At 39.6% G+C, this 12,645-nt stretch overlaps 1 protein-coding gene across 1 annotated transcript in view; it reads right to left on the reverse strand.

Annotated features, from left to right (window-relative positions):
- Positions 1 to 10,228, reverse strand: part of med30 (mediator complex subunit 30) — a 28,253-nt gene extending 18,025 nt beyond the window's left edge. Inside the window, exons 1-4 of the mRNA XM_058619649.1 lie at positions 10,103 to 10,228; positions 8,332 to 8,630; positions 7,415 to 7,573; positions 896 to 1,003 (exon numbers count right to left, since the gene is read on the reverse strand). Coding sequence (XP_058475632.1) covers positions 896 to 1,003; positions 7,415 to 7,573; positions 8,332 to 8,538 — 474 coding nt within the window. The 5' untranslated portion in view covers positions 8,539 to 8,630; positions 10,103 to 10,228. The remainder of the gene's footprint in view (positions 1 to 895; positions 1,004 to 7,414; positions 7,574 to 8,331; positions 8,631 to 10,102) is intronic.
- Positions 10,229 to 12,645: the final 2,417 nt, after the last annotated feature.

Here is a 12,645-nt window from a genome sequence, read left to right on the forward strand (position 1 = left end):
CATGTATCGCAGATGGTATCATATCATGAGGTACCCCGTGATTCCCACCCCTCATCAGGAACATGCAGTCTCACAGCTCCATAGTTGGTACTTGGTCTAGTGAATCAGTATCAGCGCTGATACTGATTTAATCCAGTTGGTCGAGTCTGTGGCGACTCCTCCATGTCAGAGAGATTGACATGGATTCTGGTGAGTTATCTGGCCCTGCCTCCTGCACACACTGTGTTGTCAGCAAGGTCCCCAAGTCTGTTACATTTCCCAGCAGTATCACCTTTAAACACACAATCTTTAACGGCACATTATAAAGTTTATCAACTGTAGCCACTTTAATTTTGTTTTCCACACACCTCGCCCTTACAATCTGGATGACTGCTATCAAAATAATGGAAAGTTGGTCATTAAAGCTTCAGGTTAATGATTGTGAGCATTAAATTACCATTCTGTAATTAATTTCAAGCCTAATTTCTTATCTGAAAAGATTATAATTGGCCTAATATTTCCCCTAAAGCTCACATGACAGTGTAATTGGTAAATGGTCTGTATTTATATGGCACTTTTCTAGACTTGATGACCACTCACGGCTGCTTTGTACTACAGTTTTCACCCTTTCACTCACACATTCATACAGCGCTTCTATCACACACACTTTCATACCCATTCAAACATTGAGCAACATGGCGTTGAACCCACAACCTTCAAGTTGAAAGACGACCTGTCTACCACTGTTTCATTGTTCTCAACAATGACAATAAACTCAGAATATTCTGAAATCACATGATGTTAAGCTGCAATAAACACCTTCTCATTTGATTAAAGCTGTCTGGGAATCCAATGTGTCACTATGGCAGTGTTACACACTGTAGTGTTATCTACAGAGATAAAGAGGACACGATACCTTGTTGACCTCAAGGATTTCTCTTCTCTCCTCAGTGGTGGAGCGGCTCTGGCCAGCTGTGCAGTCCTCGTGTTTGGAGCTCTCATCCTCCAAGAACGGTATAAGTTGCTGCAAAGGACAGGAGACAAAAATGCAGCTGTGGATTCATTCATTCATTCATTCATTCTTTCATTGTCTTCCAAATAATCCATGATTCACAAATATATAAACAATTAATAATCTCTGGATATAGTTTTTTCTCTGGCTGTCGGGATATAAAGCTGCACACAGGTTGTTTCTCTGAACTCGACTTGTGATGTTATCACAATATTGCTTGTAGTATTTGCAAAATCATATATTGTGATATACTCACACAACAGCTATAGTGAGAGTGAGCTAATTCACATATTTTGTGTATTTGTAAAATCAGCTAAAAAGAATATGCTAAAAAAACACCTTATCATGGGGCTTTTTGCTGTAAGGCAACAGTACCAGCTACTATGGCCCATTTCTTATTGATTTCTTACGTTATTAACTGTGTTTCGACAAGTATTTATTGTTGTTATTATACTTGAGCTATTTTTAAAAAGGTCTCATTCTAGGATGAAATGACAAAAGCTTTTCTCCTTTGATTCATTCCATGGTCTGAAGACACCGAAAGCACAGTGTTGCATATTCACATTTCTCAGTGGGAGACCTATACGTCTGCTGGGTACAGTTATAGGTCAGAATAGTGTGCAAATTGGCAATCCTGACCTAAGGGTACTGAGCTGCACTCCAGATCTCCCTGTGGTGTCGCATAATCTTGTCCCCATGAAGCGACGAAAATGGGTCTTGTGTGTAAAGCTCTCCAACACAGGCTCACTCTCTCACCCTCTCACTCGTCTCTCTTCAATGTCGAAGAGAGAGAGACAGAGGGAGCAAGCAAGTGTGAGATGAATTCATTTTTAAACGCTGTGTGTGCTTGACCTTGTCTGCTTGACACTACAGTGAGGTTGATGTGCATGAGCCTTCAGGCGAGGCTGCACGCCTGAGCACTGACTGCTTACTGCGCTGCATCACACCGCCCCCTGTTGGTCACCACATAGAGGAGGAGAGACTTGGTGCAGCCACATATCAAGCGATGTCCGTCCTCCTTAGAGGATACACTGTTCCTACAGTTGCAAAGCCAGGGCATGAAGGACTTACTGCAGAAAAGGTTATTGATGTTATTCTTTATCGTCGTCGTAGTCTCACAACACTGACTTGGATTCTGTCAAAAAGAGACAAAACTTTCGGGCACACAGAGTGTAAATGTAGCCCAATGTCTCTGCAGGTATGTTGACGATGAGTTTCAAACTTTCAATTCTTCTTGTTCCGATATACGATACTAGTTTTAATGCATTTTAAGCAGCGAGGACAGTTTATTATAATGAAAGCAAGTTTCTGCTGGAGAAAAAACAACCATCTCCAAGTTTCCTTTTCAAAACAAAATATCATAAGATCGCAAACACAGATTAGGGCAGGAGACTTTAAACAAACAGAACCAAAAAAATAACTGTCATACAATCGAGAAATACACCTTGCTCTAATAATGACTTGGCTCTGTGCTAATAAAAATTGTGCAACGTTTGACATACTCTGCTTTTCCACAGAGAAGAGGCCCTGCGGACACGGGACGGTGATTCAGGACAGCTGGTTCATCTGGAAGCAATGAGTGCATCGCCGATTAAAACTGACACAAAACAATAAAACGCCGGGACACAAGTGGGGACAAAAGAACAAATAAACAAACAACTGGGAAAAAATGGAAGAGAGGAAGAAAAATAAAAAATGACAGGGAGACAAAGATGTGGGAGGAAATAGTGACAGAAAGCAAAAAAAAAATCTGGAAAACTCTCAGAGCTGCTTTCAGTTTCCATGCCAAAGTGTAAACTCTGACTTTTGGAAGAAAAGAAGGCAAGAACATGTGCAGCATATTATATCACGCTAACTATGAGAGAAGTTTAAAGTAGGAGGAGAGGAGAGTTTAAAAAAAAGATTTCATTAGAGTAGAGGGCCTGACATGTTAGTGGGCTGGTGTTGGCAGCTTGTGGAGGGAAAATGAAAAATGCTGACAAGGGTGGGAAAGATATATGGAGAGTGCACGTGTAGCCATGCAGCATACGTGTGTGTGTGTGTGTGTGTGTGTGTGCCTGCATGAGTCATAACCCCTGCCTCTTCCATAGAAAGATGGATGTGGTTTCTCGCCTGACAGAGAAGAATGGGCTAAATGAAGTTATCCAGCTTTCCTCACTGACACGGAAGGAAAAAAGAGGTAAAAAGATGACAAAATAATAAGAAAATAGTCGAGTGAACATGTAAGCAGAGGGCGAAATGAAATGGCAGGCCTGTCCATTTCAGGAAATGACAAGGGAGGAGAGAGAGGGAGAGAGAGAGAGAGAGGGACTGAGGTAGAACGAGAAGTGGAGAGAAGAAAAAGAAAATGAAGCCAATGTGAAAACTGAGCTGTTATCAAACTACAAAGACGGAAAAAAAGATTAAATTTGGAGAAAAAAAGGGAGATGGAAAGAAAAGAAAATGAAGACAAAGAAAGGAAAAAGCTGCCGCTGGGAAAGTGCTGACGTGTACATTTGCTCCAGCTGTTCATTTAACTGCTCTGTTGCTAATTAGGTTGGTGATGAGGTCATGCTGCCCAAGTCATTGATTCCACTTCCTGTTTCAGGCAGCCAATAGTGGGCGGCTGTCAGACATGGCACCTGAATTCTCCAGGATGATAAATGACATGAACACTCGGCCAGAATCAGCAACCCCACAGCCTCACGGAGAGCAGAGCAACTGACTGGTCAGCAACGTACTGAATCGGAGCCGCAAGAGAATGAATTAAGGTTTGAAAGTGCTCAGAATAACTCAAAACATAATCAAAGTGTAACTGAGGCTAACTGCGCCCAATGCCGATTTAGAAAAAAAAAAGGGGGGAGGAGTCTGGGATACGAGCCTGGCACTGATAAGCAGAAAGAGTCGACTAAATGGAAAAGGAAACTTTGAATGCAGTAGCTACACTGACTTTTATCACTGACCACTACCTTAAATCCTTCATCCCAGTGACCATCAGACCAAGACAGCACCTTCTGGGATTGACCATTTTATTCATTCATTCATTTATGTATGTATTGATTTATGTATATATCTATCTTATTTCTCCTTTTTTTTAAAAATCATTATCTTATAAATTGCTGGAACAGTTCGGTTTGGTACAGTGCAGTACATATTTTTTTTTGCGTTTCCATTAGGAATAGTACCAAAATAACCAGCCCCAACAAGGGCTGTGTAATAAATCCAAACATGTTTCAATTACAATAACGGATCCAAGCGATTGCAACAACTAAATAATCAAAGCAAATCAATTAATACCAAATGGGAGCTTTTATTCTGAAAATAAAACTTTAGTGATTCAACAGTGATTTTGTCTCTATATAAAGATTCATACATTAACTTTGTATATTCGACTCTTTTTTCATTAGAGACATTTGGAGGTCTGCACACCGGATGGGACGAAAGTGCAAATAATTTAGATGTGAATTATAACGCACTCTCCCGTGCACATCATGCCCAATGCAGAGAAACTATGAAATTATGAGAATGAAGGGGAAAAGACTGTATCATGGCCATATTCGAGCAGCCATAGGCCCAACTGTTCCATCCTTTGGCACCCTTCCCATGAGGTACCACAGTAAAATGTTACAGTAAGATCAAGGTGGAGCAAGACCAGTTCCACGACAGTCAGCTGACAGGGTGACAGGGTGAAAAATGTCAGTACGACCGGTGTTTCTTCAACGCCTGCAGTCTATTCTCACACAAAGCCGGACGTGTTGTTGAGACAAACTGAGCAGGAAACAAATGTCAGACGGCGATGAAACACCCATGGAGATCATTACTTTTCAAGTCCGAGCAGGCAAGAATGACATATTCTTTGCCTGAAACTGATTAACATCTCGCAGGGGTCCAGTTTCAAAGACTTCATCCAAGAGCTTGAGCCAAAACAATTTGAATATTAAAAATAATAAAGAATGGAATTCTAATTATAGAGGAAAATTGACAGCCCTAGTATGTATATACGGTTCGGGGTATAAAGTTGTCGTAATCTGAATCCATAATTTCAATACTTTACACTAAACTGTAAAGATTTGCACATGGATCAACAAGAATTACTAGATACACATATGCACTGGTTTACAGCTGCATAATGAAGGGAGGATTTACAATTTTACACTATATTAAAGGAGACAGTCACAGTGAAGCCACTCAGACTTTGATTCACAGGTGCAACAGAAAATGAGAGTCAGTCGACCAACAGATCAATTTAAATGCTGCTTAGCAACTGCATTATTCAATGCAGAACATGGCAGTCGGCAAATATTTGCTCCAACATGAGACTGGTTTCCTCCCACGTCCTCCTTTATCCTCATTTAGAGTCTGGTGAGAAAGATTAACTGCGAGCTAACGTGTAGAAACGGTTAGAGTTAGTCATTAATCCAATCAAACAGTGGTGGATAGCTTAGCTTTGGACCTGTATGGAGCCTCCCACAGTTTATGGCCACTTTATGGAGACTGTTCATGTCTGTGTTGAGGAAAGTGTCTTTGCGACACTTCCTACTGTGTCCTCTCTGTTTCTGAGCAGTCACACAGAGACGGAGCACAGTTGAGCTGCTGCTGCTGCTGTTCCTGAAGGTAGATGTGACCGTAACTGGCGGTAAAGAGACTCTGGAGACTCACCTGAAGTGGCCGATCAATCTACTGCAAGAAGAGAGAAGACAAACTGAGATAAGCGTGTGCTTGTGCATGTGACGGGTCAAATTTGTTAAAAGCTGGGACGAAAAAACCTTCTACAGCATTTTTCATTTGGCAGAAATTGAAGACAAAATAATTCTATTCAATTTTTTTATAAGTGGGCAATCACCTGATTGTATGAATTGTTATTTTTCATGACTCCAGAATGAGCTTTTATATTTACAGCAGGAGCTGCATCTACAGTTTGTACTGCTGCCTTTCGCCCTTTGTCACATGGGATTGGGATTGGCTCCGGCCCCAGCCCCCCCCCCCGTGCAACCATGACTTTGGCTTTCGGCTGACTCAAACCTAAGCAGTTAAACAATGAGTCCAGGTCAACGTTTGTGCCAAATTTGAAAGGACTCTCTTGAGCCATTACTAAAATAATGCATTCCAAAGGCAACAAAAGGTGTGTGTGTGTGTGTGTGTAACAGCTTCCTTGACCTTTAATTTTAGTGATCACCAAAAATCACAGAATAATGTGATGGATAACCCACAAACATGATGCCCCACCTTCAAAGAGGTGTAAAGATCAGGTCTATATAAGGTAGAATATTTGTCAACTGTTTCTAAAACCTTGAAAATGTAGAGCCTGACTTTTGTCAAATGGGTTCACACAACAATGACTGAGTGACTTTCTCAGTGCAGTGGTGTTTACATCTCAGTGACACGAGACAGATGGAGGCAACAATAACTGTATACTTTAGATGTTGTACTTATTATTATCCATTTCCACAGAGTTTACTGGGGTGTCCCATATGCCTCTATTTCAGACTCAAACAGCAACATTGCAATAGTGAAGAAAGACAGCTGTAAACAGGCTGGAGTATGATTGACAGGGATGGACATTAATATGAATATTCAACGGTATTATTTGTTGAGTAGTCAATCAAGATGCATTCAAACATCCTGGTAAATTGCTTGTATAGTATTTTGTGCTTAGAGGAGCAGCTTCAAGATACATTCAAGAATCCTTTTCAGTTCCATCACTTCTGCAAAAACACATGACATCCACTAACTGAATGCTTGCTGCTGCTGCCACCTTGTGATACTAGATGCACCACAAATTAGGCAGTCACTGGAGTAGAAAGTTTCGCTTGTATTGATAAAACATATCTTTGTATTGCTTTGATATATTATGAGTAGTCACGGTAATTGATCGACTTTTTACAATCAATGGAATATTCATGCCAATCCCTAACGAGCGAAAACACAAAGAAATATCCACAAGAGAATTCTACTGCTCAAATCAACACGGTCTTTCAGCAGTTTGAAAGGAGTAGGGCTGCAACTGACGACTATTTTCATCATCAATGAATCTGTCGATTCTTGCCTCAGTTAATCGAGTAACCATGTGGTCTATAAAGTGTCAGAAAATGCAGAAAAATCTTGACCAGTGTTTTTCAAACCTCAAAATGATGATGTTTTGTCCAGAAACCAAAATGATTCCATTATAAATATTTCTTTGTTTTATGGAGCAAAGTAACCAGAAAATATATACTTTTAAAAAGCTGGAAAAATCTGAAAACTTCTGCTGCTGCATACACACAAATGCTCCCTCAGTCAAGTTTGATAGTATTGCTTGACAACGCTCCCTTTTTTAGACGAAGGACGAAGCATACAAATCATGTTTCTGTTCACAAAGACCAAACAGAGGCAACAACAACTAAAGTTACGTACTGCAGCTATAAAAAAGAAAAGAAAATACACACAGGTGAAGAGCTGTCTCACCTCTGGGGGTATGGGGTCCAGTCCAGCACAGTTTTCATTGCACTTGTCATAGACTAAGCGAAGCTTGCGGAACAGCACAGAGAGCATACGTAGGTGCTCCTGGAGTTTTCCCAGCCGGTCCTGCTGGGTATTAGGGTGGTAAGTGACTCCATTAGGCAGCTGCAAAGCAGAACAGAGGAAATGTTGGGTTAAGCAAAGTACAAGACTACAAGTTTGTTAGTGCTAATAAAAAGACACAATCATCGATCCCCGCTGCCAAAACCAATACAGAGTGTCCGTTTGTTCCCTGACTGGTGTTAGCCCACTAGACCACATCTAGATAAAACTGAAGCCGCTGTATGTAATGTAGTTCATAAATCGTTCATTTTACGTTTGGGAGCCAAGATACAGACTTCAAATTAAACCATAACCACTGTATTTCACTTTCTTACAATTTCAGACTCTTAGAATCATTTTTAAATCAAGTGGTTGCCATGTTATATCAATAATATTTAAACTTTTGTCTGTAAAAGCTTCTTATATTTCCTGATTTTGTCCTTTTAGCTGTGTTAGGACTGACTTAATGATCACTAGTTGATTGAGCTTTTGGCTGATTGCACTCAGCTTTGGTAGAGTCATTAATTTAGTATTCAGTCTGCTCTGTTTTTACACCCTGCATCAAAAAACATTTTTAATTGCCTGACAGTTGTTTTGTTATTTGCATAATAGTGACATTATCATTTTTTTTTTCTGTTGTGTTTATTTCTTTACCGTCAAGTTTTATTAAATGACATAGCTCAAAATAACAGATTCATTTATTTCATGCTGCTTCTTTGTGCCATAATGATGTATGGTCAATTAAAAATAAAAGGAGGAAAGAGGAGAGAATTGAACCACAGTTAAAGGAGATACAGGTAGAGAGAAATAGCAAGTGTGACCTGCATGTTCCTGAGGAGTTGGAAGATCTCCAATGTCCTGACGACAATGTCTTGGACCGTCTCCTGGCCGATGCGGCACAGTGACGCCGTGTTGACATCACGCGCTGCCTGGCCTTGCTGCTGCTGCTGCTGCTGCTGCTGCTGCTGCTGCTGCTGCTGTATTGGTGGCTGCCCACCAAAAGCGGACACTAGCGGTGGGGTTGTCATAGAGACAGTGGATGACTGGGACGGAGGAGAAGGTCTAGGTCCAGGTGAAGTTTCCCCGTCAGGCCATTCCACACCAGTACATCCTCATACACCTTGATGAAGTGTAAATATTAAGATGAGGAGAAAGAGAAGTTGACAGCTGATGGTAAATGGGAAAAAGTGCAGCACTAGAACTGACAATTATTACCTCCACCCAGCCTTGGTCTGTCTGTGTGTCTGTGAGCAGCATAACTCTATAACCATGGATTTAAATGACATTTTCTGGGGATGAAATTCATGTCCCAAGGCTAAAACTATTAGATTTTGACAGTGATGCAGACATCGATCCAGATTCTGCATTTTGTTTTATATACAATTTAGCCGTTGTGGCAACCCCTAAAGGGATAAGCTGAAAAAAGGAGAAGTTAATCTTGCAAGATCACAGAGTGTAGGACACTAGGGCTGCAATGATTATTCTATTAATTAATTATAAATCCATTAATAAATATATTATCAACTATTTTGAGTGTTTTGTCAATAATTAAAAGAATTTTCTAATTTTCAGGTTCTTATATGCGACTTAAATCCATTTGAATTTAACATGGTTCTGTCCCATTGAACAAGTTCAGACGTGTATATCTCGGTGACATCTTAACACTTGAATTTTGTCAAGTTTATGTAAGATGGCAACAGCATAAGCAGGTTAAGTTCTATATGGATGGATAAACATAAGTGTAAACATTACAGATGTTGGTATGTTAAACACAGCTGACACAAGTGCTAAAGCCTTGGTGGAGGTCTGTGCTCTCTGAGTGATCTTGTTGATTGATGTTTGGTCAGAAAAGAGAAACTGAACTGAACTGATTACCTAGATTACTTTTACCAAAAGTAATGTTTTCAAAAAGCTTAAATCTTCCCAGGACTGGAGAAGCATAAATATTCAAATATTTGACATTTTCCTTAACAATGTACAGTCAATTATCAGAACAACTGACAATTTATTATCGTTGTTAGTTATTGTTGTTGTTGTTATTATGATTACTATGAATAACACTATTATTATATATTTACTTAAAATCCATTCTAACCATTATAAATGGTAATCACACAACTGTACTACTATACTTGCATAACACCAGTCACAAAATGTGATTTTAGTACACAAACCTTTATTTAACACAAAGGAAATGCACAGCTGTCACAAATGAACCTGAAAAGCAACACTGGTAAAGTCTCAGTGCTAACTTAGCTTAAGTTTATTCAACGCTATGACGTGTTAGTGACATTAGTTATTATAAACACAAGTTTATTAGCTCCTATGCTGGACTTGAAAATACCACTCGTTCACGACATTAGCGTAACATTAGAGTAACATTAGAGTAACATTAGAGTAACAGCCTTCGTAGAAAAAGTGCAGAGGTTGTTGTCGTCAAAGCTAAAGTCTCAGCGGCACACGACACTTTCAGCTGCCTCTCGCCTCGTTTTCTCGCGTTGTCCTCGACTGAAGACAACGCCACGTGGACTCGAACACTACAGGAAGTGCTCATTATTAACCAGTAACTTGTTAAACAGTGTGTAATGTTACCTGTGTGGTGACAATTTGTCTGTTTTGTTGACATAACAAGTCGCCTGCTCTGCTCCTAGGATCTCAGCTGCTGCAACTATCGCGAGAGGTGGTCCCGGCACATCACTCGTAGTCGTAAGCAATGAAGTAAAGGCGCCACTTGAAATTATTTTCTTCAATGTAAGTCGTTTTATGTCTTTTTTTATTTATTTTTTTACTAAATAACGACACTAACATTTTTTTTCGTCTTAATGATGATCAATGCTGAGAGTTTAACTTCTTAGTGACAGTATTAGGATAAAGTAAGGCGCAATAAAAATGTTCAGGCTTACACGGTGTTACAGCGCCATTTGCTGGTGTGTTCCTTTTTAACAGCCACACACACACACACACACGTTTGTTTGGTCCTCACAAACCCATAAGAACACACACACACACACACCGGGCTTCATTAGCACTCAGGCCAATTTACAACATTCGATTGCTTCTCATAGGTCATTAAAGTTTTTAGTGAATTCAGATTCACTGTTTACTCTGTGATAAATATGATCCCTCAATGTAATCCATCCATCCAATACTTATACTCTACAGCTTGTGCTTGGATTATTGTGTTAATTCAAATTAATTTAAAATGTGAGAGGTGTCAGAAAGAGACTGAGAGGTTGATTTTTCTTCAGCTGGAAATAAGAGCTTTATTAAAAAAGGGAAAGGATTTGCCTTCCGGCTTGAGTGGGGCTGAAAAAGTAGATTAGGATTAGGACGCCAGTCACTTAATTTACATTATTCATTCAGATTTGGAGTTACAGGCCAGGTTTTTGATTGTTTTGTTTTTTTTGCTTTTATCTGGAACACATTTTTATGTGATAATGTCCTGAAGTCTTTTCCTTTCAAGAAAAACACACACCTTTTATTTAAAAACTGAAATGAATAAAATAAATAAAACAGTGCCTTAGGTTCACTTGAGAACTTCCTAATTGCCAGGATGAATGAGTGTTGCTCTTATCATCCTCATCTGCTGCTGCCACCAGACCATGTGAAATGAGCTTCTCCATAATCTTGCAGCCTGTGTTTATGTGGTAGTGAGAGAGTAGAGGCAGGTAGAGAGATGATGAATATGCTTTAATGTAACAATTGGCATTATTAGAAAAGTTTATTTATGTTTAAGCGGGTGAAGACATGGGATAGTTAAGGTTAGGGTTAGGGTTAAGGCTGCATTTACACTGCACGTCTTGATACCCAATTCTGATATGTTAAGAGATCAGAATTGGGTCACTTCTTGCATCATGTAGTGTGTGTGTGTGTGTGTGTGTGTGTGTGTGTGTGTGTGCGTCTCAGCTGTCTTCCTACTTGAGAGCTAACCTATCACTGCTGATCAAAGTGAATAAAGAAACAACAATGCACATTGATTACATCAGTGCACGCTAATGGGAAATGCATTGGTTTTAAATGTGTGTTTTTTTCCCCGTCATCTTATTCTCATCAAAGCTTCAAACTCACCAAAGACAGTGCAAACAGGAATGTTATCGTAAGCAGCAGGACAGATCATCACATGAAATATTAAAGATATAAAAAGACAGAGGACTCTGTCAGAAGCCTCTGACTTCACACTGAACACAGTTTACCTGATAACTGACAGCGAGATCATACATGGGACGACCACATGTTCTCATCACAGCTGCAGGGCCTTGAACCTTGATCACAAGGAGGGTGGGGAGGGAGAAGGTGGCTCCAGGGTGAGTGAAACAGAGACAGACAGACAGACAGACAGACAGACAGACAGAACCCTCCCCCACACACACACCCCTGTGAGGAAATGCAAACTGTGTAATGATTATAAGCTGAGGGGGTTATCAGGGCTTGAAGCGGATTATCCAGCCACCGAGTGAATTACTGATGCTTTAATTAAATATGCAGTGATCGGGGTCCCTCCAGGTTCAGCTAGAGTCAGAGAGAAGGGGGAGTGCACGAGTGTGAAGGCAGCAGCAGCATGAGAAGTCAAGTCTATTAGATTAGAATACAGGTGAAGACGAGTACAATATTTACACTATATGGACACAAGTATTTGGCCACACCTCTTAAATATTTGTTTCAATCAGGCAATGAAGGACAATCTTAAAGTTTCAGCATATCAAGACATTTTGGAAATTGAAATTGAAATTGAAATTCACAAAGAAACGTTTCAGAATCTTGAGGAAAGTCTTCCAAGAATGTGGAAACTGTTATAGTTGCAAAAGAAGATCAGACATCGATATGTAAACATTTCTTAATAAACATCCTCATTTTTTCAGGACTGTATATATATATATATATATATATATATACATATATATACATATGAATATGTATATATATATAGGTTAATTATAACTATATTTAAAGTTAGTTTACATATCGTTATAGGGTAAGGGTAAGGAGTTATATTTTGGATTAGGTTATATATTGTTATATTATACAAGTTAAAAGTAAAGTGTTGATTTTTGTGTCGTCAAAAGGCTGCGATTCTCTACAAATAGCCATGAAATCTGAAGTTGAATATTCTCCATATTGAACCAAGCTAGTTCAGA

This window comes from Solea solea, chromosome 20 (assembly GCF_958295425.1).
Source record: "Solea solea chromosome 20, fSolSol10.1, whole genome shotgun sequence".
NCBI classification, from domain to species: Eukaryota; Metazoa; Chordata; class Actinopteri; order Pleuronectiformes; family Soleidae; genus Solea; species Solea solea.